The sequence below is a fragment of the Vanessa cardui genome, chromosome Z (assembly GCF_905220365.1).
Source record: "Vanessa cardui chromosome Z, ilVanCard2.1, whole genome shotgun sequence".
NCBI classification, from domain to species: domain Eukaryota; kingdom Metazoa; phylum Arthropoda; class Insecta; order Lepidoptera; family Nymphalidae; genus Vanessa; species Vanessa cardui.
Window position 1 is genome coordinate 8,221,999 of NC_061154.1, and position 25,628 is coordinate 8,247,626.

Here is a 25,628-nt window from a genome sequence, read left to right on the forward strand (position 1 = left end):
TATATTTTATATTCGTAAACAATAGAATATTTCAAAATAATAAATTTAGAGTCAGATTTAATTAAACCACCTTGATACCCTAGTTACCAGTATTATATCCATCCAGTTTTATAAGGTAACCCCAATGTAACTTATGATGATCGTATTTTTAAATGTGTAAACAATTATTATTCTTCGCCTTATTTTAAGCACAATATGTTAAATAATTATGTAGACGTGTTAACTGCGTAATAAATATGCACTTCGAATATTTATTACAAAATTATCCAGTTTTTTAATAACTTTTTATAGGGTACCAAAGAGTTTTTATAATATATTTTCATAACAATAAACAATATAACCAAAAATTTGTTTTACCAACATACTAATTTTAATTACCTACCGACCTATACCTAATTATAGTATACATAGTACAAAACATACGCACTTACGCTAACTCGAACTCAAACCCAAACAAGGAATTTAATAAAATCTGTCAAAAACCACTGAAATTTGGAACTGGAAGTTATGATAGGAAGGAAAGCAATCTATTCTAAATGGTTCCGGTTTTATGGAAAACAGAACATTTAGTACATTGTATTTCTAATATTTAGACCTTTTTTTATAAATATACCATTCGGGTATTCAATTCCTCTCAATGTATAACCGTATGTGACGTCGCTAATAGTCGTGGCATAACTTTGATTTTGACTTGGCCTTGGCTTTGGCTTTGGCTTGGCTTGGCTTTGACTTGGCTGGAGTGACTGGCTTGGTTCGACTCGGCTCTGCTTTGCATATAGCATGGCGTTACATTGTATTATGCACGCGATTTTATTAATTGCCGTCGTGTATCGACAATTTACCATAATAATAATAAGTTAATTTGTAACAATTTTAATAGTTTTAACTTCAAAATGGTAATGAAAATAAATAACACTTTTTCTTGAAAAAATATTTATTGTAATTAAGCAAATATAATACACTTAATTTAATTTAAAAGTGCATTACGAAATATAAAAAATAACATGTTACTTGTAATTGGTTAATAAATAAAAGTTCATATTTAGGTTGTATATTGTATTTTGGAAACATACATACATACATACATGAATACTGAGAATAGGCTCATTAGGCTCTCGACTACAAATATGAATCCTCAATTTAAATTAACTAGTCGATTCTTTTTTCAAAATTTATATTAAGAAAAATAGGATTATGTTTGAATTTGTTTATGGGATCTGTTTCTATAGACAAGACACATGTCGAGAACGGGAATGAATCCTGAAAATTATTTGTATACTTCTATGGTAATCTGCAGATTAAAAAAGTAAATGAAACTAAATACTATACCCCATGCCTAGTATGCATACCAAATAAATAACATAACAACTAAAATAAGATAGTAATTCAATGATTCTTTTTAAAAGAAGGTCTAGGTTTTATTTTATGAATTAAAAAATATATATTTGATATTGAAAAAAAAAAAAACAATTATAACTTCAAAGAACATTGAACGAAAGTCCAATAACAATATGTAACACGTTATCGACTTAAAATATCTTTGGATTTTCAGCAATTAGGGAATATTTTTTTTATTATAAATAAATATATCCCCTAGCGGGTACTTCACCTATGACATTTATAACAATACCAACTTATTACTATATATAGACATCTAGATTTTAAATATCGTTTATTATTTAAAAAAAAAAAAACCTTTAGAATATAATGATACTACTCTATCAGTAAGACAACAATCAGACATTCGCTAGTTGCCCGATTATTAAGAATAATATCAAGAACAGAATTATTAAAAGTTGTTCTTCCTTTAAATTAAAGAAAACTTGTACAAGCGCACAAACAGACCCTCATTATATAAATTATCTGTGGCAGTAATCAGAAATAATGAGAAAGGATGGTAAATAGTTAAAATATTTATAACATTAAACAAATTGGATGTAGAAAAACTAATATTATTATTGGTAATTAAATCAAATTCAATGTTTTGTAGATTTTTATCAACAATAGCTACAACGGGTTCAAATATTTCAATGAGATGCGTTTTCATACGAATGCGCAAATGTTAGTACTTACAATCTAACATTGTAAAATGTAAACAACAAATTTCACGACATTTATCATTTAAATATAAATGAGAAACAACATTCATCAATAGACAGTTATGACAATTTCATTAAATATACTTTCCTAGTTACCATTACGTAATACCCACATGTTGTGTATTTTTTGGCGGTTCGCAGTTTTCTACTTGAGACGATAAGTCAAAATTGACACGTAGAATCAGAGCAGAGAAGTGAAACATGTCTAAACTATTTACAGCTAAATGACGCTCTTTGTCGCAGTGTATGTAACGCGACAATACGCAAAACATCTATTTCGACACCAACAATTTATACTACGCTAAATAGAATTTTAGTGAAATAGTTTTACTTATTCCAAGTTGCTTAAAACAACTTATTTTATATGTATTAAACAATCGTGAAAAAATATAAAACTAACGAATCTTCGTTAGTTAAAACTGTAAAATATAGAAGTCAATCTTGTCACTTGTAAATCTATATGAAAATTAAACAATTTATTCTAGTACACTGGTGCAAGTAATTTTACTTTGTTATTTTCCATGGTTAATTATAATGTAAAGCTACAAATGCTCGGAATGATTCGTTTTTTAATAAGATCAGATTTTCTTTCGTGTCTTCTTGAGGTATATCGTCATTACCTTTTAGTGTTCTTTCGTTTAAGAAAATTTTATTGTAAATTACAAATTGTATAAAACGCTCACTAAAGGCAATTTTTGAAATCAATCGATTTAAATTACGGTAACAATTATTAGCGGAGTGTGAACACACTCTCGATTCAGCGTAGTATAAATTTTTGTTGTCGATTTATTAAATAAACGTCTCAATGCGTAGATCATAAGTATGCAGTCCGCGTTACCGTGAAACAAAACACAACGCACGCAGCGTAATCGTCGTTCAAAATATCAAAATATCAAGCTTTAACCTCACGATACTAGTTTGCATAATATTTCGCAAATCTGAGTGATTTCACGCTTCGCTTTGACAGCCGCCACAAGCTAGGCCTTCGGTGAGAATATCGCATCCATTGAACTAGTCAGCAAAACCTCCTATCTACGTATATACATTCTCTGCTCAGAGAGACTGGCATTACACTTTATTGTTTACAACTAGTTGAACCAATTTTAACAAATATACAATTTACAATATTAACTTTTAATTATTAAGCTATAATTTAATGATGAGGTAAGCTACAAATAGCATTTTTGGTGTCTCTTAAGGCCACGAAATGCCATATTACTGTAGCCATGCTTTGTACATACTACATATTTCTATATACATATCATAGGTAACCTATATAGTTTAAAATACAATTATTTCATCAACATGCCTTTTTAAAATGTATATTTATTTCTATCGTTAAGTAGAAATTATTCTTTTTATAAATAGAATTAACGAAATCGTTTATCACTCAAATGACAAATAAAATAACCGCCACAAAAAAGATTGCAAGGAATCATCAAAGCAGAAATCTATGTACAGGAGAATATGTTAAAGTCAGTCTACGTGTGTACAAATTAATATAATAACAAAATGTATTTGTCCTTTATAGAGTAACTGTACATATCGTTCGTATATATACATAAAATGAAAGAACATCCTTACGAAATTCATTTTAATTTTGTACACCGTTCATACATTTCATTTTCAGTAAAGTTAAGACTAATCCATTTTGACTGAATGATTATCATTTTATCAATAAAGCTATAATTACGGAAGAACGTCTTTTAATTAGTCAACTTTGTTATTTCATCGTACGTTGATAAAATAGTCGTCATTTATTATAGCAACACATTTAAATTTTACGCGTCGAAAGGTCCAAATATGTTATTAAAACCGTGCTCAGAATAATGCGAAAGAAATAAATGTACGTATAGTACGACACAACTTAGATGTAGCATCGGCAAAATTCCTAAAACCGATCACATCCGAATTAAATACGCTATCCCAAATTATCATTATTTATTTCTCGTGTGAATATGATCTTTACACAAAAGTAATAACTTGTAATATCATATGACCATCAATTTGACATGTCGATTTACATCCACTTGTTTTCTCGGGTTGAACTGAGGCGAGAATCTATAGCGACGAATAGCGTCGAATGGCGCGATTGTGAGCCATTTATATTGGTCGTGTAAATCGGCAGTAATCGGTTTTATTTTCATTTTATTGCATTTACTTTATCATAGTATGATAAAAATGTCGCTTCCCGTCATCTAAAAGCTTATATCATTTAAGCTACGCAGCGGATCCTGATACTGTTTTCATCAATAAGCAGGGTAATTTAAGAAGTTTATAAGTATAATGTATTCATATTATAACAGAGAAACCCCCAGAATTTCAACTACCTAGCCGAATTTTATTTGTTCTTGATCTAAAAGTTATAAATCCTTACTGTATCCGACTGAGTCGGGCTAGTCGTGAATTAACTACGTTTTGTAATTTTTATTATGTTTGTATTTTAATTTTAATGACTGGACTAATTCATTAATCGTTACGGTATGGCCGTTATTGTCACCGTTTGGTAATGAATAAAAACAGTGCTTGTGGATAGACCTATATACGCGTTGGTACGATATATAAAAGTAATTGGTTAGGAAACCAGAGATTAGGGTTCAGAGCAATGGAACTATTTAAGACTAGTCAACAAGGCCCTTTACACTGAATGATTCAAACCGATTTGTCATTTCTCTCATCTATCCCTTCGATTTTCTGAACATAAATTCTAGAAACAGATAAGCACATAAGTTATTACAAGCGCTGTAGATTAAAAACGCAAAGGCTTCATGTTACTACTCATTTCTATAGCTTTTTCAGTGTCATTTAAATGTATCACAAAAAAGGTTCAAAGATAATAATAATAAAATTATATTCGCTATAAATTTCAATGTTTCAATTAACAATTCAACGTTGTGACAACACAACGATAAACATGAAAACGGATGGGGTTGCCAAATACTTCTTCTACAACAGTCTTTTCGATAATGTCTGCCATGTGCACAAAATATATTCTTGCTCAAGTTCTAAAACAAAATGTAGTCTCCTAACAATATTTTAACTATAATAATGTTGACGCAATGTTCTCGATTACTTTATGAATTTACGCATGCGCATTAGTTCTTTCGCTGTGCTATAACGCTATAGCTGTATATCAGGGACATGGAAGAAACCTCTGTGGAGTTTTTAGAGTGAACCTAGAGATCTGTTCAGTCACGAAGAGACTTCGTTCAAATTAAATCATTCTTCCTTCGTAAATCTTCGTGAGTGAATGGATCAATAGAATTTCTTTCATTTCACAGCCAAACACACTAAGATAATTCGTTTACAATAAATAGATAATAATTTGCTTAACTTATTTCTATATTGCTTTCATCATTTATTCAATAACACAAGTCATAATCATAATTTTTCGTTGGACAAATTTTAAAAAAGTAAAAAAGAAAAATGTTATGCTTCACAGAGTATAAAATAAAATTGACTTATAACCATAGATGATATATGAAATTAATGATATGATGTCGTCCAGTAGAGGATAATGATATTTGTAATGAAAAATAAATTGTGAAAAGAAATAAAATATACACTATTTCATACCTTACTTTGTTTCAAATGATTTTATCGTACCGTTGAACATTTTTACTTTTTATTTATTACAGTTAAATAAAATAAAAAAAAGAATGTCATTGTCGATGACATTAAAATAATCACAATTTCATTGACATTAATTAATTAACCTTTTGTCATTTTATAATATTTTAAATGTGTATGAAATTGTTATCCTCCGATTATTTGATTTAAAACTTTAAAATAAATTAAGTTAAAAATAAAATTGATATGGATTCAAAGATATCAGTCGAACTAGCTTTATGTGTTGCCATGTTATGTGCCATGGTTTATCTATTGGCTTTTAAATTACACTGCAAAACATCAAACACCATGTGATACCATAATAATAAAAATTAAATTACCCTTCACAAAAACATTTATGGCAAGACTTAGTTTCATTTAACCATTTCATTGACAATAAAACAACCTAACAATTTACGAGTTTAGCACATATTGGATTGAATATGTATTTATAATAAAATGGTATAGAAATCATTTTATATAATTTAAATGTTAAGTTGTACCAAAGTTTATAAATAAAGGAAGATTTAAGTCATATCAATAATTCTAAATACCTGTATCCCAAAAAAATTAGGAAGCTCACTTCTGTATGTACAAACTTTTATTATATTATTTTTGTTAAAATTATTCCCAGCCAATATAAAAAATTTTAAGAGCACTCTATTATTATACATGACTTAACAATGTTTAACCAAATATTGGGTAACAGTATTTAAAATAACCCGAACAAGCAAATTCAACTATTTTACAGATATAGCCCAACAGAACATATTTTAGTCTACTATTTATATATAACTTAATAACACATAACCCAATATAGGTTAACACTATTTGAAATAACCCAAAAATAAAGGGTTACTTCTTTAATATTACTGCAGTCATTTCAAATAATTAAATTTACAACTTACACCGTTTCATACCTGTAATAAGTACCAACCATATTATCAACACTTCCCGATGAAATATTTTACGATTAACTGTACACTTTCTTTAAAATTATTCAACTATGTAGTTTTCGTTTTAAACGTTTGCATCAATTATTGATTTAATCAGTTTAACCCGAAAGATTGTGATCTTATCATACACGCTTGATCACTGATTCTTGTCGAGAATTCGCTGAAAAACAAAAAATAATAATCATTAATTGAGTGAACATAATACAAGCATTGCTTACTAAACTAAAAAAAAATACCTAAGTTTATTATGTATATTTAATGGTCCATAACACAATTTGAATGATTGTCAATATGCAACAAAATTACCAGATATGATAATACTTCAGGCCTTTCCACTTCTTTGACAAATGTTTTTTAATCTTTCATATATTTAAACGAATAGTTTATTTATTTATTTCTTAAAAGAGGATTTAATGTTGAGGCTTTTATATATTATTTGAATGCATATTTACCAGGTGCTGAATACTATTGATGTTGACTCTCAACGATGAGCATAATCGACTGGTGCTGTTGAGAGTCTGTGTGGATAGCGGGAACTGAACGAAGACATTCGATCTGATGAGATGCCCAATCCTTCTTTTGGCAATATGTTGAACAGTACGGCGTCCTTCTGCAGAGAGAACACTCCGCCGACGCTTCACGGTTACAATTAGCGCACTGAAATCATTTTAAACAATAAAATAAAATACCAGACACTTCAATTTTATTCACTTACATCAAGAACTTATATTCTGCAATCTCATTTTGATACATATGAGTTAGCCAATTGTTTCTACAGTAGTATTATTGGTTAAGAATGAATTTATTATACTATTTATAATTATTAAAAAAATATTAAGTGATTTAAAATATTTTGCCTACTGCTATACTTCTTATGCGATTGTAGTTGCCATTTTGGATTTGTTTTGTTCTAGGTAAATATTGATAGTTATGTGTATCTTAGCTTTCTTGCATCAGGTATTCAACATATTGTGGACCGTACAGGAATGCTGGCCTTGAGGGTCTCATATCCAAAACGGAGGCCCTCCTATTCCACGGACCCCTATGAGGGGCGAGTATCACCGTTCGGGGGAAGGTAATCAAGGTGCAGTCCCAGATGAAGAACCTGGGCATCATCCTGGACGGTCGATGGAGCTTCGGGCAGCATATTGTGCATCTCGGCCCGAGGCTCATCAACGCCGCCGCCCCTCTCGGCCGGCTTCTTCCGAATTTGGGGAGGGGGGCAGCCGGGTTCGCTATGCCGGCGTCTGTACTCCGGCGTAGTGAGGTCGATGGCGCTGTATGGTGCCCCGATCTAGGTCGACGCCCTCTCCGCTGACAATCGGGCCCTGCTGCGGAAGCCGCAGAGGGCCATGGCCGTGAGAGGCATCAGATACGGTACCGTAGGGTGTCGTGGACCGCGGGGTCACTTCTCGCGGGCGATCCGGAGCTTCAGGCGGAAGTGCTCGCGGAGTCACTGGGTCACGAGGAAGAAGGGCACGCTCACCTTCAGGATGACGCAGGTACTTACCGGGCACGGATGATTCGGTAAGTACCTGCACGGAATAGCGCGGCGGGAGGTCACCCTCCTGCCACGAGTGTGGTGCGTCTAAGGGCGGAGACCTCTCACTGTCGAGCATCGTCATCGAAATGCTCGGCAGCGAGACGTGTTGGTCAGAGATGCGCTCCTTATTCGAAAACGTGATGTCGTAGTAGGAAGCCGCGGAGCGGGAGCGAGAGCGCTCCGCCGTAGACGACCGGAGAGGAGGAAGAAGCGCTACGCATACCTTCTCCCCCCACCTCAATAGGCGTCGCAGAGACCAGGGGGTGTCTCAGTACCCCCGAGAATCCCAACTAGGTTTTAGAGGCTCGCATAGACGGGCCGACCGTCAGGGCGTCAGGGTAGCATGCGTAAGCGATCCCGTGGCGCCCGTCGAAAGACGGAGAGGGTACCGTTGATTTTTTAGTGGGTAAACCCGGTGGACCTGGGCGCACTCGGCGTCCAGGGAACCGAGGAGTCCCACACCCCTTTACAGATAAACACACATTCATTTTCAAAATATTTCATCCTTATTTCCCATTGGATCTTAACCTAATAGAAAATAAGATTGTTTTTTTTAGAAGGATGATAATTTACTTGTATTGTGTTATAAAGAAGAATCATCCTTGTTCTCCAGAATCTATTGTAAGTCATGCGACATTGACGGAATGATTTTGTCAACATGGCGTTACCAATCGGAAGTGTGAAATGTATTCTCCGTTAAAAACTCGTTTTCTATCCTTTCAATACAAGATCAACTAATAAACATGTATTCCAAAGTGCAAGTGAAATTGACAGGAAATCGATGTCCACTTCACTTACAACAACAGCCTGTAAATTCCCACTGCTGGGCTAAAGGCCTCCTCTCCCTTTGAGGAGAAGGTTTGGAACATATTCCACCACGCTGTTCAATGCGGATTGGTGGAATACACATGTGGCAGAATTTCTATCAAATTTGTCACACGCCATTTGGATGACGTTTTCCTTTACCTCACGATGTTTTCCTTTACCGCTGAGCACGAGATGAATTATAAAGACAAATTAAGCACTTGAATCAGCGGTGCTTGCCTGGGTTTGAACCCGCAATCATCTGTTAAGGTGCACGTGTTCTAACCACTGGGCCACCTCGGCCACTCCACTCCACTTAACAGTTTTTTGATAGATCGATCATCGAATGAACCGACTGAATCGAATTGGAGTTCACGACAGTCTTATTTAATCAGTAGCTTGGTATCCACAAACACCTTTAAAAACTATTTGCTAGGTTGCGTAAGGAAAAATGTTAATAACTTTTTAAAAGTAGTGTCAATTTTTTTAAAGAAAATCCAAACAAATACGCTCTATGTTCTTAGAATACTCAAGTGTAAGTCGGAATTATAGATATGTTCTGATGTTATCTGAGAGTGGGTGTACCTTCTGCTTTTAGTGTTGCATTGTTTTGAGAGACAATTCATTATTTGATTGCACTTCTCAATGACCAATCGAACCTGACTTAAGCTGCTGATATTTCTGCTGAATATTGTTGCTCTAGTATTTAATATCCAACACAAATCAACTCCATTCTCAGTAACAATCCCCATTTTGGTTTGCAATGTTACCAACACCTGCTTCTCGTAAGGCACGGAAAGCTATTGGTTCTTGTCCCAAACCCTATCCGGTTAAAGAGATCAGACTTGTGTACGCACACTCGTATGTCCTGTAATATCTCCTGCGCAGTGTAGCTGTGGCCTCAAGACAAAACTATCACAAAAACTTCATAAATTAAATCCTTTTAACTATTTCAAATCTCACTCTGATGTAGAGAATAAAGTTGGTAAGAGTGTACTATGACTTTTTACTAATAACCACCTAGTGAAACATTTGATACTAGTAAAAATATAGTAAAGTTTAACAAATGATAACCATTTGATCATTCAGAACCAAATACTAAAAAATATGAAACTGTTTATAATTTTAGTGTGAATAACAATTACTTCTCACTTAGTGAACTAATAGAAACATAGTGTTGTCTTAAACTTTCGCGATTATTACACATTTAAATTAATTAACTAGTTATAACGGATTTGAATCACGGGTCTACCCGTGACCATGAACGCTGTAAAGTGCTCGAAACGTCGGGATCCCAAAAATAATTAATATACGCGATTCAAATCCGTTATAACTAGTTTTATTTAATAGAAACATTCTATTAAGGAGTGTATGTGTGGAAATAACATTTATTTATCTATTTGAGCTAAGGTAGAAACAAGCAGCTAACTCAAGCCAACGTTTAAAAACCTCTTTTTTGGAATGTAAAATAATTCCAATAGTAGTAGTAGTAGATACCTGAAATACCTTTTTAGACTCAGATTCATCAACATTATGCAAGGACACTTGCTCTGCTTCCACGTGTGCATCTACACTCGCAGCAAGTATGGCAGATGTACGCTCTTGTTCCAGCCGCTCCAATTGCCTCGTGCTCACTACTCTTACATCTTCGACACATTGTTTGAATTCACTTGATAGCCGAGATAAGTTCTGCCCAATATCTTCCAGTCGCTTTAATACTTTGTTCATGTCCGGTAGAACTAAAATATTCATTGTTACTTATAGAACATAATATTTAGAAAAAATATGGAGTATTATGACTTATTGAATAGAATTGCATTATATGTATAAACACTATCTTCTAACAACAGTCATAGAAAAAAGTTGTAATAATTTGCCAATAGTAAATTCCGTAGAATCTGCATCAAACCATACTATGGCTAACATACAAAGAAACAGTATTTGCTAAATATTATTCTAAGAGATAGGTTGCCATATACAGAATTTATTTACAAATTATGTTTATTAACTTTAGAATCCTAACATTCAATTAATCTAAAGATATAAAATATGATAGCTTTAGAAATTAATCAAATTTAATTCTTTTTAAACAGACATTTATATTTAAATTAATAAAAAAAGGATAAACATAAAAAGTTTACCTATAATGAAGGGCAATAAACTTGTTATGTTTAGAGTACAAACCTTCGCACGCATACAGAGAACAACTCAATGTTTAACCACAGTTAAATAAATGGTTTTCAAACACATAAAGTACACAAAAAAAGAAACAATTATTTTTATTCGCATAGAAGGAACTAATTAATTTACTCACAAAGCAGTTATTATTATATTTACATGTTTTTAACTTATAATTTACTATATAGCATTTTTAAATGTAAACAAGATTGACCAGGGTAAGAATTTGCTTTAATGTCTATTATCTATAATATTTGGTTTAACCTTGGTTAAGGAATTCCATACCAGGTATATAAGATAGGTTTATAAAGTTTACAATATAAGCTATTAACTATATTGAGTTATAGAAATAAGGGTTATAATGATTTGATGGCAGTCAAAGAATAATCTCAAAGCTTTTTGTTGGGCTTTATCAAAAATATTATAATGTGACAAGAAGCATATATTTTCATAAGGTAATATTTATCATGATTGAATTATCTAATACATCATAAGAACATTTCATGTTTATACATAATATAATAAACTATACTTTAGTTAAATTCACACTTGCAGGCATTTTTATTTATAGGACATAGTAAATTAACATATCGCAATGCAAATTACTGTCGCATAGTATGGCTTATGTAATTAATACATTAGGTGTCAATCAACAATGTTTAAAAAATTAAATTTGAAAAAGAATTATGTAAAACCTTTTTTACATAATTAAATAAATTAATCTACACTATATAAATTCTTTTGCCTGTAACAGGGGCTTTACCCAGATGCACACAACAATTTACATATAGCATACAAACATCACCCTCCATTATATTCCCTAAAAAATTTATAAAAAGTAGCTAATGTTCTTCCCAAGACTTAAACTTTCTTCAAGCCACATTTCACCAAAATTGGTTAAGCAGATTAAGCATAAAGAGGTAACAGATAGAGATACTTTCCCATTTATAATATACTTGTAACCCAGCCAAGCTTTACATGAATATTTTATATGCATGTTATGAACATATTACATAAAATCATTATAAATTGTAGCCTCTGCATTATATTGATTTATATCCTTTATTTATGTAAAAAGTCATCCAAATCTGTCCAGTACTTTTTTCATGAAAGAACAAACATCTAACCACACCAATTTTCGCATTTATAATATTTATAGGATGTATAGATACAGTCGCCATACTATTTATTTCAATTTATTTACATGATTTTTATTTAAAATTGCATAGACATATGATATGTAATGTACAAACAAAAGCAATTTGTTTAAAATAAACACAGATCTTTGCAGTATAAGGTACCTTTAAGATTTTTCAGTTCTAATAGAGAAAAAATTTAATAATTGCAGTAATAATATATCAATTAAATTCATAGCCCAAACATTCATGATATAGTTTAAACATAGCACAAAAATTCACATACACAGTCGCATCCATGTTTTGGCAATATATTTTAAGAGAAACCTGTATAACATATAAAATTTGGATATTTTACCTGGTATAGGATCCGGATTTGCTTCAGGACTGGCTAGGAGGTGGTAATCTGTATTAGTTTCTAACCCTTCAGCAATGGACTGCCAAGCTTCTTTAGAATGGCTGTTGCTACTCGACTGATGTATATTATCAACTTCAGCATCACTGATAGTTTCAAGTTTTACTTTTGCTTTTTTTTCATCAGTTCCTACAGAATAAACAGTTTTACATGAAATAAAAAGTTATTATTATTAGTAATTTAAATTGTTTAAAATAATTAAATAATCATACCATCTTGATTATTTCTTCTTTTCCTTTTATAAGGTGTAAATAGCCTTATTGGTCCCATTGCTAAAATAAAGAAATTAAATTCATAAATTGTATTTTTATGTTGTTATCACACCATCAAAGTATATCCTTCAATACCATTTAAAATATTAACTGTATTATTTAATAATAAACATGAATTAACTAAATAGAATCATATTATATTATAATCTTGCTCGTGTTATTTACCAGTTTGATCATCACAACAGGCTCCACAAGTGCAACTTGTTGCATGAGGTGTTAGTATACCCTCATCAATTAATGCTTGTATACTCCTGCCTCCAAATCTTATTGAACGTTTCCAATCTTTACTTGAAGCTCGACCACAGAGAGCCTCAAACTCACTGGGTGTATACCATTCCATCCCATATCGAATACATCTGCCTCTACCTCCAGAACCCAATCTCTGTTTGTGAAGTTCTGCTGAGGTATTTTTACATCTTACTGGGAGAACAGGCATATTCGCGGTATCGACCCATGATCGAGTACTAGTAGACCTACTTGTAGTGGAATTGGATGTTGTTTCGTGATCTTTTTGTTCACGTACGGGTGGTGGCGAAGGAGTGTTCTGAATAACTATATGGGTCGGTTTTATGTCTTCAGGCACCGATCCACCTGATATGAAACCATTATCCACGCATATCATAGGCTTAAAATGCTGCAGCTGGTCAGATGTGATTACGTTAAAAGTAGTGCCCGTAATAAGAGTGCCGACTGGTAAAGATACGGGTACTGTCACTACTCCATTGGTATCACTCGAACGTCGAACCGTTTTTATTCCTGCAGACAAAACAGAACTGCCTTCAGAACACTCGGCATTGCGCTCGGCTGCTGTCGACAAGGGATCGGCGTCGTTTACTTCGGTAATGTCCGGCATAACGACGTTGTCCGAACTTCTATTCTCCGCCATCGCTTTTTTCCGCCCACCCCTGAAAGCCCCGTCGCGTAGTGACCGAATTTTGGAACAATCACATCAATATTTATGCAATAAAGATCAATAATGTGTGTTGAAAATAATCTTCATTCTACTTCGTTCCGCCATGATAAGAATGACGCGGAGATGATGGCGGCCTATTTAAAAATTAAGACTTTTTAGGAAATAACATATAGTAGTGACAACCGACCTTTGCATAAAATGTAGTTAAGATTTTTTTTCCTAGGATATATTTACATTCTATAGATATGAGATTAAAACATTATTACAATTGGAAATATTTTCTTTCACAATTTTCTTATTTGGGTTACCCTACACGGTAGTTTAGTACCTACATTTAGTTAATTTAATTTATCAAATTGATTGGATTTTTTTTGTACTAAAAACTGAATTTTGTAAAGCGATAAGGTAGACAATATTTATTTCATTGAACCTAATTTACTAATAATACGATGTAGTAGTTTTTTTTTATATATCTAACATTTTTGTATGAGTATATAACATTTTTAATATACTGACAACACTATCACCTTCATAATCAATAGTTCTGTACTATTTTATTATTTCTTTTAATTCGGTTGTGACTATGAGTCAATTTTACAGCCAAATATTAGGAAAACCCTCTGCTCAAATGATGATACTTATGTATTTGTTACGTTGTTATTTTTTCTTCATTTGAAATGTGTTTCTAAGTATAATAGGCGATAAAGATATTAATAAATTGAAAATATAAAAGAATAATGTATTTAAGCTTAATCAAACGATATGGTATTTACCAAATTAACTAATCTTTGATAACAATCACGATCATGGAGAGAAGGCCGGTTGCTAACGGTGTAGGCTAGCTTTAAACAATCAATGTTCTTATTAGCTATATTTTCTATCTATCCAACGCGCTCAGAGAGGATTTATTTGAATACTTTTTTATTTTTTATCCATCTTAAATTCAATATTATTACATGTTTACATTTGTACACTTGCCTTAATTTATTGATTTTTTGTTTCTGTTACGCAATATTATACGACTAAATCAAAAACACCAGTCGGGTAACATTTACACAAGACATGTAACGTGACATCCTCTTTTATAGTTTTGCCTCATATTCTTGTTACAGTGCTTCCGTTGTTGTCTAAATTGTCTTTCAAACACTACTCAGAATAAAGGAGGGAAATATTAAATTATTTGTATTTTTATTTGCATAGATTATCCTAACTGTTCATTAGTTTAAGTCATCCACAAAGCGTGTTATATCCTTGTCTTTAAATATTAGTGTTTTTGTTTTTTTTGCATTGTTTTACACAAGATTTAAATTATGGAAGAAATACGATCTAAACAAAGGTCTATACAAAACGCTGCTCATCATATTGCATTAGAATGTATTCACCCACAGGTATGTTATGTATGTTTTTTTTTAAATTAGTCAAAAAAACTCATTGAAAAATATTTGTATTCATTATAAAAACTAAGTTAATTAAACTATATCAATTATTTAAGTTAATGTGCATCGTACTATAATTAAATTTAAATCTTGATAATATAATTCCTACTATTATGTGACAAATATCAAATTAGATTTGTTCTTTAAATGTGTATGTATATATAAATTTATTACAGACAGAATATCAATCTCAGTGCGATTTGTTTATCTATGTCTGTACCATTGGATTGCACAGTCAGCACATGGCTCGCCTTACCATGTTCACCCATATCCCTCCCCCGTACGCCTACAACATGCCTTCCAAGCTCAACAAAGCCCTCAAATGTTTTACCCAAAAGGACTCAAGCCTCATATTGTGAGTATCAAACTATGCTTGTATTTTTAATTTAAGGTGTATAATATTTTAGTTGGTCAAATTTTTGTCATAAGTTTGAGTGGTGTATTTGTCACTTATCTTGGAAATAATACTGATGTACTCACATATTTATATATACAACAGAAGACAACTACCATTACCTTCTATCTACCTTCGGCATATAATTTTTTTTAAACCTTTATTATATGTTATAGGATTCAAGAGCCTTTGCAACACCAAGTGAAAGTCCTATCTTGGGGAGAGCTCTCTGCCTCACACCTCGAGGAAGTCCCCTGCCGGGCCGAGTTTCTCATCTTAATGAAAAATTCCAAGACTCTCTCACCCTGAATTCTGATACAGATGCTTTAGTAGCTAAAATTAGTGCAATGTTTCCAACAGTTAGTGAAACACACATCAAGATTTTATTGAAAAAGTAAGTATGTGAATTATGAACTGATAACAAGCTCATACCCCTAATAATAGTAATGGAAAAATATATAAATCACAGCAATTCTTTCAGAAGTACCTAATGTGAACTTTTTTATATACAAAAATCATCTTAATAAGATTAACATATAGTAAGGTATATAAAAATAGAACTCTACTGATTTTATCAACTATTTTTTTAGGTATTACAATCGCGAAGCAGTGGTAATCAGTGCTTTACAAGTAGAGAAGCATCCAATAACAACACCTGGTCCATTGACCATGTCACCCTCTGCAACACGCTTACAAAAAGGAGCTATGGGTGTTTATTCAGCCTTACAATTGGCTAAAGGAGTTTCGGGATCCATGCATAGTTCCAATCACTTAACTCCATTGACAGGAACGCCTCACGGTAAGATGTAGATTAATTATCATTAAAATTCTAACACTACCATATATTCTAATATAACTTCCGAGCAACCTTGTTCAAGGTTCGCCATTGTTATTACGACCGGCATCAGGTGCTTCGAGTTATTACGTTACGGTAAAATCAATGGATGGTCCAGTGCAGTCAGCACCACGACATCAGTCTCCGAAAATGAAATTAAAGTAAGTGTTTAATAAAAAAATTGATTCCATGTTCTGGTTTACATATTTTTTTTTTTTCGCACTTACAGGTACTTGAAAAGTGTCTTTCCTAAGGCTGAAGAAACCTTAATCCTCGATGTCTTAGCCAATAAAGATAACAATGTGCAAAAGGCGAGTGAAGAACTTATTACTATGGGATTTACGAAGAAGGAAACTTTAATTAATCAACAAAAGAAGAAAGAGAAGGAGACACCACCCCCTCCAAAAAAAGTAGTCATTATGAAAACTTTAGACGAAAAGAATGAATGTAAGAGAATAATATTATTTTTGGATTAATTTAGCCCTACTATTATTATAAATGCGATTGTAATCTGTCTATCACTTATTAATCGTTACACCAACTACTGAACCGATTTTGATCAAATTTAATATGATGTAAGCGACTGTAACTCTGGAGAATGTAAAATAGGGGATCAAGTTAATGAGTTGATAAAATTGTCATTGTACCAGTTTTTTCCTCACTTGTACATTGACAATTTTAACAAGCATTAAATTAAATTTTCATGTTTAATATACGAAATATAAATGATCTCTAAATGACATATGTCTAGATGACTAACAATAAATTATTATGTATATTATTAATGCAATTCTTTTTGAATTATGATTACAGTGAAACAAAAACTGCAGAAGAGGTATGACAAAGTAGCAGAAAGAGTTGTATCTATAGCACTAGAGAGTGTAGACTTCAATGAGGAGCGAGCTGAGCAAATTTTAAATGCTGTTGTTCAAGAGGAAGACACGCCTAAGACGACAAGACCTGTTGAATTAAAGGACATGAGGCGGCCTGATATTGTGGATATGAAAAAAGGGTAAGATAATATATTGTTCGGTGTGATATTCTACCAATATAGTTATTAGAAACAGAAACCATCACCGATTAACAAATTACTAATTGAACCCACACTAAGCGTAAGCTTAATTTTGAAAACAAGATTTTTTGGAATTGGAATGCATTTATATTTATACACATTGATTAAAATAAAAAATAACTTAAGAAAATGTTTTTTCCATGTATAACAAATAATACCTATTATGCATGGAACTTTTCTGCAAAATATTAATCGATTTTACATATTAATAATACATACATATTACACCACACTGGCATTTACATCACTCGCACATAATTATATTTATAATGTATTTGATAATTTTACTTTTTTATACACAATTTAAATTACACTAACTTGAATATACTTTAGCATATAAGGAATCGCTGACCTGCAAAATTAATCACCTATTTAAAGAATTTCTTCTTAAATTTACCGCTATGCATAAATTTACTTCTTTTAATTACAATAATTAAATATGACATAACATAATTATAATTAAAAGGTCATATCTTTACAATAAACGATGGCTTTTTTTTTGGTGATATTTTATTTTGTATATACATATACCCAAAAATATATATAAGTTCATAAATGGGTTATAGTTTTGTAGGTGAGTGTATTATATACAAACTGTAAACATATAACATAGCCTGCATCGTAATCTAAAGCTATTCGACCCCTCTGCTTTTTAGCTTCTCATGTTATAAGAGCAGCATAATTATTCGAAATTATGTGTAATATTTTATAACTTTAAATTAATTGTTAAAATATTTTTTATTTTAAAAATATTTGTGCAGCTCTTCTGTTATTATGTTATACGGTGAGATTGGTTGTTGAATTACTTTTTATTATTGAATACTTTTATGAAATATGTCTGCTGAAAGTCAGAGCTACGTCCCCCATACTCAATCTTGTAGATTTTTTGCAGCAAATCTTAAATATTATTTTCACCTACCAATTCTAAAATAACATAGTAAATAAATACCTGTAATATTGGCAGAAAAATATTTTTTTAAAGCTAATGTGCCATAAAGTACTATGTACATTAATGATAACCACCCATGTATCATAGGCTACAGTAAGAAAACAGTTCCCCTTTAGAACTATGTTTATATTAATTATCCTAAAAAGTTGTCAGTAATATAAAAGACAACGAATTTATATGCATTGTGTATTGGGGGTAAACTCGTACCGATCGAATATCCTATTTATTCGGGCACCTTTTTATTGATTTAGTTTTCCGTGGAACAGCCTTTTGCTTACTGAAGAAACAATATATAAAAAGTGATCGCAACATTCGGAAATTCGATGGGTACAATCTTACCCCATTGTTGATATTGCTCCAACTTACCCTAATCGCACAGAGAAATTTGGGGGGAGGGGGGGAATCTTAGGGACTTTCACAGATAATAATTAATCAAAGCCTTTAATCATTATAATTTTCTATCTCTCATTGTCATGACCAATCTCATTCCACCAACATCACTCATACTCACCCGACCATTCCGCGTCAGCGCGTGCGTCAGCCCGGTGGAGCCGTCGAGGCCGACCGCCGCGCCCGTCGTGCGCCGTCTCAAGACGTGGACCGAGCATTTAAAGTACGTGCGTGCATGGTTACACTCGACACGAGTTTGTTTTTGCTTGTTTTTGAAACGAAGATTATACAGGACCGGATTTAAAAGTCTGGAGGCCCTGGGGCAACAAAGATGTTGAGGCCCTAGTGCAAATGTATTGTCAATAATACATTTTGTATCAATTACTTTTAATGATGTTCTAGTAAACAGATATGTCATTAACGCGCAAAAAATGAAGACTAGCAAACGACTAAAGGCAAACGTCCTAATTGGGACGTTTGCCTTTAGTCGTTTTCATCATAATTATGCCAGTAATACGTTATAATACATCATAATTATGTGGTAATACGTTTTTGTGTAATTAAAACATCTAGTTATCCCTTTTACTTATTGTTTCTATCAAGCTATCCTTTTTACTTGTAAAGAAATGTAAAATAAACGGTCCCCGGCGCGGTACACTTTTTTCTGTTGTTTAATATGGGTATAACATACCTGTTTATTGGAATATCATTGGTTACTTTGAAAACAATAACCAGTACTATTTTTATAATTTGACTGTAGACATTTAAATTCTTAACTCATCGGAATCTATTATCCCTATGGTCTCTTCCTTAAGGTTGCCCTAGGGCATATACCCACCCCTAAATCCGGCCCTGAGATTATAGGTAATATATCTGTTGTGTTCATGTTGTGTTCGTGTTAAATATTTCGAAGTACCCCACATAAAACGGAACGGAGTACTTTAGTATCGTAGAGAAGCAACACCTTCTTTCAATAATCTCTATAGTTGTCTGTTCGCTTATACTTATTGAGACTTTTTTTCGGAATGGGTTATAAGTATTTTGACAAATAAAATAGCTTGATGTTTTTATATTTCAATAAATATTTTGACTTGGAATTAGTCCAAAAAATGAGAATTATAATGATTTAATTCCACATGGTGGTAAGTTGTGTCCTGTGATTTAACATTAAGACTTACATCGGGATGTTAAAGAGGTTAACAGGATGTTAAACGGCAATCCTACATACGTTACGTAGTGCATATGTGTGGAAGTTTATAGATAGAGTTACGCCTCGTAAATATCTAACTTCTTTCTCTGCATCCTATTGTTTGCATGGAATATTTACGTGTTCAATACTTTTGGTAAACTCTTACGTAGTACGAATAGTTCATTAAGGTCTTTCGTTTTTTTTTTGCTGGAATAACGCGTAACGCGCTTTTCCCTCGTGGAATTTGGGGGTATGTGCGACTTGCCGGTGTCCAAAATGAATACAGGACCGGAATACCCATTAAAAATTCAGCCGTACCCTTTTCGTCGTTTCAGCGGGCGCCACGGGATCGCTTTAGCATGCTACCGGGCGCCCAGACGGTCGCTCCGCTTATGCGGGATTCCAAATTCTGGGGGGACTCCCGGGGAACTGAGAACCCCCCTAGAGAGTTCAATAAGGTCTATGATAATAAAGACGTATGATATTAATACAACCATTTTTATTTAAGAAACTGGTTAAAGCCTAATTTTCAAATTATAGATGATTGTAACGAGTTATAAATTTTTGTTTAAAATTGTTGTTATATGTGTGATTATATAATTTCTTTCTATACTCTTTTCCATTTTGAAAATCGAAGATTCTATCTTTTTATTTAGAACCGCAGTTGTTCGAAATATTAACGTAAAATAAATTTATGGCTGTAAGTAAATTTATTAGAAATTTCTATGGAATTGGGTAGAGAAATGTGCATGATTTATTAAACTATTAAAACGATTTCGCTTTAAAATGTTTGATTTAATTAACATAAGATTTTCTCTTTAATAATGCATTATCATTGAAGTTGTTGTGTTGTATGGCAAAATCTTAAATTGTTTACAAGAAAAATCGTCGTATGTACAATTTTACAAAAGTTTAGATCGATGACGGGAATACATATCAGAGGTTTGCATATTAGTAGCTAAGTTGGAGATAACTCTTGGGGCTTTGAATCAGCCATACTCGACCTTTCTTTGGGATATAATATGCGGAATCCGCACGTTTTTAAATAAAAAATCAGTACGTTGACTGCGGTTGGGCCAGCTGAAATTAATCTTATGAAAGTGAAAAATATGAATCGTCTCTTAGAACTATCGCGCACTGGTAACTTTTGTCACGGCGACTGTTTCGTCACTCTTGTCGAGTCCATGAATATGTATGGAGGTGCGCGCACACTACGACGTGACATTTGCGTCTGCATCGGTACATATTCACGGACTTGACAAGTGACGAAACAGTCACCATGACAAAAGTTACCAGTGCGCGCTAGTTCTTACATCGTTCACGTCAAATCAACGTTAGTGACGTATGGGTGATATGAGGAATGATTAATATTTTTATGAACCGCATTTTTCTGTCTGTATGTTCGCGATAAACTTCGAAACGACTGAACGGATTTTTTTGCAGTTTCACTAACAGAGGGCTTCATGAGGAAAGTTTAGGTATATAATTTATTAAGGTTTTTATGTAAGTAATTTAATATAGAACTACAATTATTAAACATGTCTGAAAAAGGCAACAAAAATATAAAATGACATTACGGCCACCCGTGCGAAGCCGGGACGGGTCACAGTTATTAATAATTCTATAACACATAAGTACTTATGTCCTCTTTAATAAAAAACAAAATTCCAATCAGTTTCGTCGTTCAAAACGTTATTATCTCTGAAATTCATTGTGAATGTCATAGATTAATCAAGCTCTCTACAAATTATATCGCGTTATTCTTCTGTAAAATGTTGTTTTCTTTTCTCTTGTGGTTGTAGTAGACTATAAGTGAATAAATAGTTGAATAAAAAACATATTTTAGTGTCGTGCTAACACATGTTTTAGTTCTAGTTAGTCCTAGTTGATGTTTGAATTTGTTTGGATACATTAATTTTGTATTAGACCTCTCCTTAGTAGAGTATCTCCGTATTAGATCTCATTAATTTTGTCCTAGATCTGATTTGACAGTACCTGTATTCTGTATTAGCAATTTAACAGTTGACAATACCTAGACCCCAATATGAATATCCAGTACCTTCTATCCTTTATAGAAGTAGCCGTACAGTATACATTAACGTGCAAGCAATTAACCAAATAAAACTAGAACACTATGTATATAAATCCTATAGAACGAAAATAATTGATTAATTCTCACAGTGTTATTTATTAAGCTATTAACACATTAAATACGATATATATAACTAGTCTTTTGTCTTGCACTATTAGAAAGTAGAAAAATAAACATCACTAGCAATGGTCAGTCACCACATTCATTATCATTGTTTTTATTAGCAGTGTTAATATAATTTATTTCCTAATATTCCTATGTATATATCGTGTAATTGTATTTTTGTTTATATAGAATATTGATGTATAGATTTTCTTATGTAAAGATCTATATGTGAGTTTGTTTTGGTTGACGTTTGTTAATTTGTTGGTTTGATAGTATTAATAATCCTGCTAATGTTGCAGGCCTATTTTGAAATCAAGCACCAATGTCGAGTCAAAGCATAAGTCTCAATATACAGTAGAAACCAGCGGACCTAATGCATCTCTTCGGCAAGGTCCAAAAGACAGCCTACTCTTGTAAGTATTTGTCTAAACCTATTATTATATGTTCTAAAGCGAGTTTATTTATTAGTTTCGCTTTCGTGTCTTAGCTGCTCGAACTATTATTAAATTTAGCATACGTTATCTGGGGTGTCGAAATAGACAAAGGGTACCTAACACCAGCATGCAATATTACCAGTACCAAGTCATAGACGGAACTAATAATTACAATGTGTATAAATGTGTGTGTGTGGGGGGGCGCATTTTTAATATTTATTACAATGTACACTGCGCTCAATTTAAAGGTATACAACCTTATCATGATTTTCAGTTCATATTATTCTAACAGCCCGTCTTTAGGCGGGTAACACTGAAAACAAGTCTCATGGACTTTTTTAAGAATGGTCTGTGAAAAACAAGTTCTTCAACCATACGTATTTTTCATTACGATTTTCGGTATATATTCATGAATCAAAGCTGTTTAACGTGATTTTCATCGCTATGATACTTCGGTAGATTCTACAATTAATATTTGATTTATTAATAAACAAAAAGAGTTTGTACAGATAACTGAAAAATAACTATTACTTTATAAACTTTTCTTTTTAATTGTAGCGAATTTATTTTTAATTAACTTTATGATTTCGTTTAATGCACCTTTTTAAAAGCCTTCAATAAATCTATCTACTTCTCTATATTCTATATATTTATATAATGCCCAATATTTAAAAGCAAATGACAGTTGATCACGTATAAAAAATAGACATTTTCAAATTGATTTCGTAAAATAGGGAGGACTATATGACATGGAACGGTCCTAATCCGGAACTTCGTTGTGGACCGATCGTAAAAGCAGATGGACCAGAACAGAAAGAGAAAACGTTTTCCCTTGCTCGCGGCTCCTTAGGTCTCGCCAGGGGGCCTGCAGGCTTGGCTAAAGGATCAATATATCAGAAAGTTAACAAGAAGTCAGCTAAAATGTAAGTAATATTAATTTATTTATGTCACATCACCACTTCATTTGATACATATACGAAAAGATCATCATTGTCGAAATCATACCCAATAGTTTAGTTAAAACTTTTATATTCACAGACCGATGAATTATATACCTTACTTACCTTGCTTAGGTTCTTGGATTAGATAATATTTTTTAACCAAAATAAAACTTCTTAAATGTGTTAAATTATTTCAAGGAGTGGATAGTTCATGCTCAAGTAGGTTGACATAATTTTTTTCACATAAATGTTTGAAAAATAGTTATTTAGTAGATATTTACCCTTACGAAGGATAAGATCTCCTTAGTTAAATTACTGGTGTTTTAAAAAAAATCAGTTTTTAAAAAGTATAAGCTAATTTCGATTTTTTTTGCTATCTGTACTCGTAGTCATTTCACGCACACTAAAACATTTGTACGTAGTTAGCGTCATTTGCTCACCCATACTAATGCACGCCTAGATTCACTTAAAGAGGGCGCGCTTTCATTAGCGATTAGATCTAACAGTTTTTGATCAATATTAATTGTAAGTACTATGAGATATACGTATTAATTTCTTTAACATATTACATAAAGGTTATTCGTGTCGTGGACATTATTTTTATGACTGACTGACAAACAGACATTATACTAACGATAATTTCGCTTGAAACTTATAACTAATCTAATAATGTGTCAAATGGACGCTAGTAGAACCATTGACGAAGACAAAGTGCAACCACGATTAAAAAAATTAGATATATACATATGTTTATTATATAAAAATACTTGCCGTTTTTCTTGCCGATCTTGCGAGCCTTATAACTATAATATATATTCTTAATAATTATTATAAAACGCTCGATTTATTAATAATTGAAAAACGCCTGTTCTATACGATTTTTGTATTATTGAAACATAAAATTATAAAAAATCTTTTCTCAGAGTCGTGTAAAGGAACGGGGAATACTTCGCGAAGAATCAACTTGCCGCCAATATTGAATTTAGTAAGAATATATTTTCGTAAATTAATGTTAGTTCGGTTACTTAAAGTACAAGAATCTCATAGTATAACAAGATACTCTTATACAGTTACTCTTTTCTAATCTTAGATGTAAACAAAGTGCAGTATTACACGTAATCTATTTATTTTAATGATGTTTCATGTTATTTCCAAGTAATTTATTATAGTACATATTTGTATTAAACTTACAGCTTATATTGATTTCGTTATAGTTAAAGTATTTGTTTTTTAAGTGTAAGTTTTATTTATTAGCAGTATTTTTTTGGTTGTATGTAATTAAGTAGTTTTTAAGTTAAAGTAAGTTTTTGGTCATTTTAAATTGAATTTTTGACATTTAGAATAAGTAATTTAAATAAACCTCAAGGTCCGGCTTTATACTATCAATGAATCATTTAAAAGAGAAACCAGACAGAAATAATAAATATGCAGTTTTTATCTTTGGTAATTAATCTATGTCACCGTAAGATTACAAAATTCGTTAGATTACAATCTGGCCAGAAATATTGTAATATTGTGAATTGTGAAATATGATTGCAATTTAACGTATTATTTTTCGCTATATTGTAATCTATCGAAGTTTAATTGTCAGATTAACAATCTGTCCCGCGTCAAATTGCCACCTATCGAAAGCTCTTCCTGATGAGTTTAGTCTCGTCAGATTGTAATCTAACAAATTTTGTAATCTTACGGTGATCTATATCGAGTCGCATTATGGCATTCGTCGCCCAAGAATCGTTTGAAAATCTCACCAAAAGCATTCGCTTGTAAGCTCAGTAATTAAATATGTTTTTAACCGACTTCAAAAAAAGGAGGAGGTTCTCAATTCGTCGGGGCCTTTTTTTTTTTTTTTATTTTTTATGTATG

At 32.2% G+C, this 25,628-nt stretch overlaps 2 protein-coding genes across 6 annotated transcripts; one reads left to right on the plus strand and one right to left on the minus strand.

The window, feature by feature from the left end:
• Positions 1–5,836: 5,836 nt before the first annotated feature.
• On the minus strand, positions 5,837–14,234 carry LOC124543226 (deformed epidermal autoregulatory factor 1). 3 transcript variants are annotated; one of them, XM_047121361.1, is made up of 7 exons: positions 14,113–14,234; positions 13,178–13,768; positions 12,953–13,012; positions 12,684–12,869; positions 10,509–10,750; positions 7,117–7,321; positions 5,837–6,824 (listed from the first exon to the last, which is right to left on the minus strand). In XM_047121361.1, exons 2-6 carry the CDS (start codon positions 13,632–13,634, stop codon positions 7,130–7,132), a joined length of 1,137 nt encoding a protein of 378 aa, XP_046977317.1. In that variant the 5' UTR covers positions 13,635–13,768; positions 14,113–14,234; the 3' UTR covers positions 5,837–6,824; positions 7,117–7,129. The 3 variants fall into 3 exon arrangements, with proteins under 3 accessions (XP_046977317.1, XP_046977314.1, XP_046977316.1); XM_047121358.1 differs by lacking the exon at positions 14,113–14,234 and having other exon boundaries at positions 13,178–14,106; XM_047121360.1 differs by lacking the exon at positions 14,113–14,234 and having other exon boundaries at positions 5,839–6,824; positions 10,518–10,750; positions 13,178–14,104.
• Positions 14,235–14,593: 359 nt separating this feature from the next.
• On the plus strand, positions 14,594–25,550 carry LOC124543383. Of its 3 annotated transcripts, none has more exons than XM_047121595.1 (11): positions 14,594–15,313; positions 15,538–15,716; positions 15,932–16,149; positions 16,346–16,554; positions 16,634–16,751; positions 16,820–17,037; positions 17,404–17,602; positions 19,141–19,224; positions 22,687–22,800; positions 23,556–23,744; positions 24,686–25,550. In XM_047121595.1, exons 1-11 carry the CDS (start codon positions 15,298–15,300, stop codon positions 24,693–24,695), a joined length of 1,554 nt encoding a protein of 517 aa, XP_046977551.1. In that variant the 5' UTR covers positions 14,594–15,297; the 3' UTR covers positions 24,696–25,550. The 3 variants fall into 3 exon arrangements, with proteins under 3 accessions (XP_046977551.1, XP_046977550.1, XP_046977553.1); XM_047121594.1 differs by having other exon boundaries at positions 15,597–15,716; XM_047121597.1 differs by lacking the exon at positions 19,141–19,224 and having other exon boundaries at positions 14,596–15,313; positions 15,597–15,716.
• The last annotated feature ends 78 nt before the right edge of the window (positions 25,551–25,628 follow it).

Bases quoted from the DNA above. Each gene is read 5' to 3' on its own strand.
- LOC124543383 (XM_047121594.1), top strand. From the start codon at position 15,236: ATGGAAGAAATACGATCTAAACAAAGGTCTATACAAAACGCTGCTCAT. The intron at 17,038-17,403 runs GTAAGAGAATAA...TTATGATTACAG, and splicing joins TTTAGACGAAAAGAATGAAT to TGAAACAAAAACTGCAGAAG. The intron at 22,801-23,555 runs GTAAGTATTTGT...TTCGTAAAATAG, and splicing joins CCAAAAGACAGCCTACTCTT to GGAGGACTATATGACATGGA.
- LOC124543226 (XM_047121358.1), bottom strand. From the start codon at position 13,898: ATGGCGGAGAATAGAAGTTCGGACAACGTCGTTATGCCGGACATTACC. The intron at 13,013-13,177 runs GTAAATAACACG...TCTTTATTTTAG, and splicing joins CTGTTGTGATGATCAAACTG to CAATGGGACCAATAAGGCTA. The intron at 12,870-12,952 runs GTATGATTATTT...TTTATTCTGTAG, and splicing joins AAGAAGAAATAATCAAGATG to GAACTGATGAAAAAAAAGCA.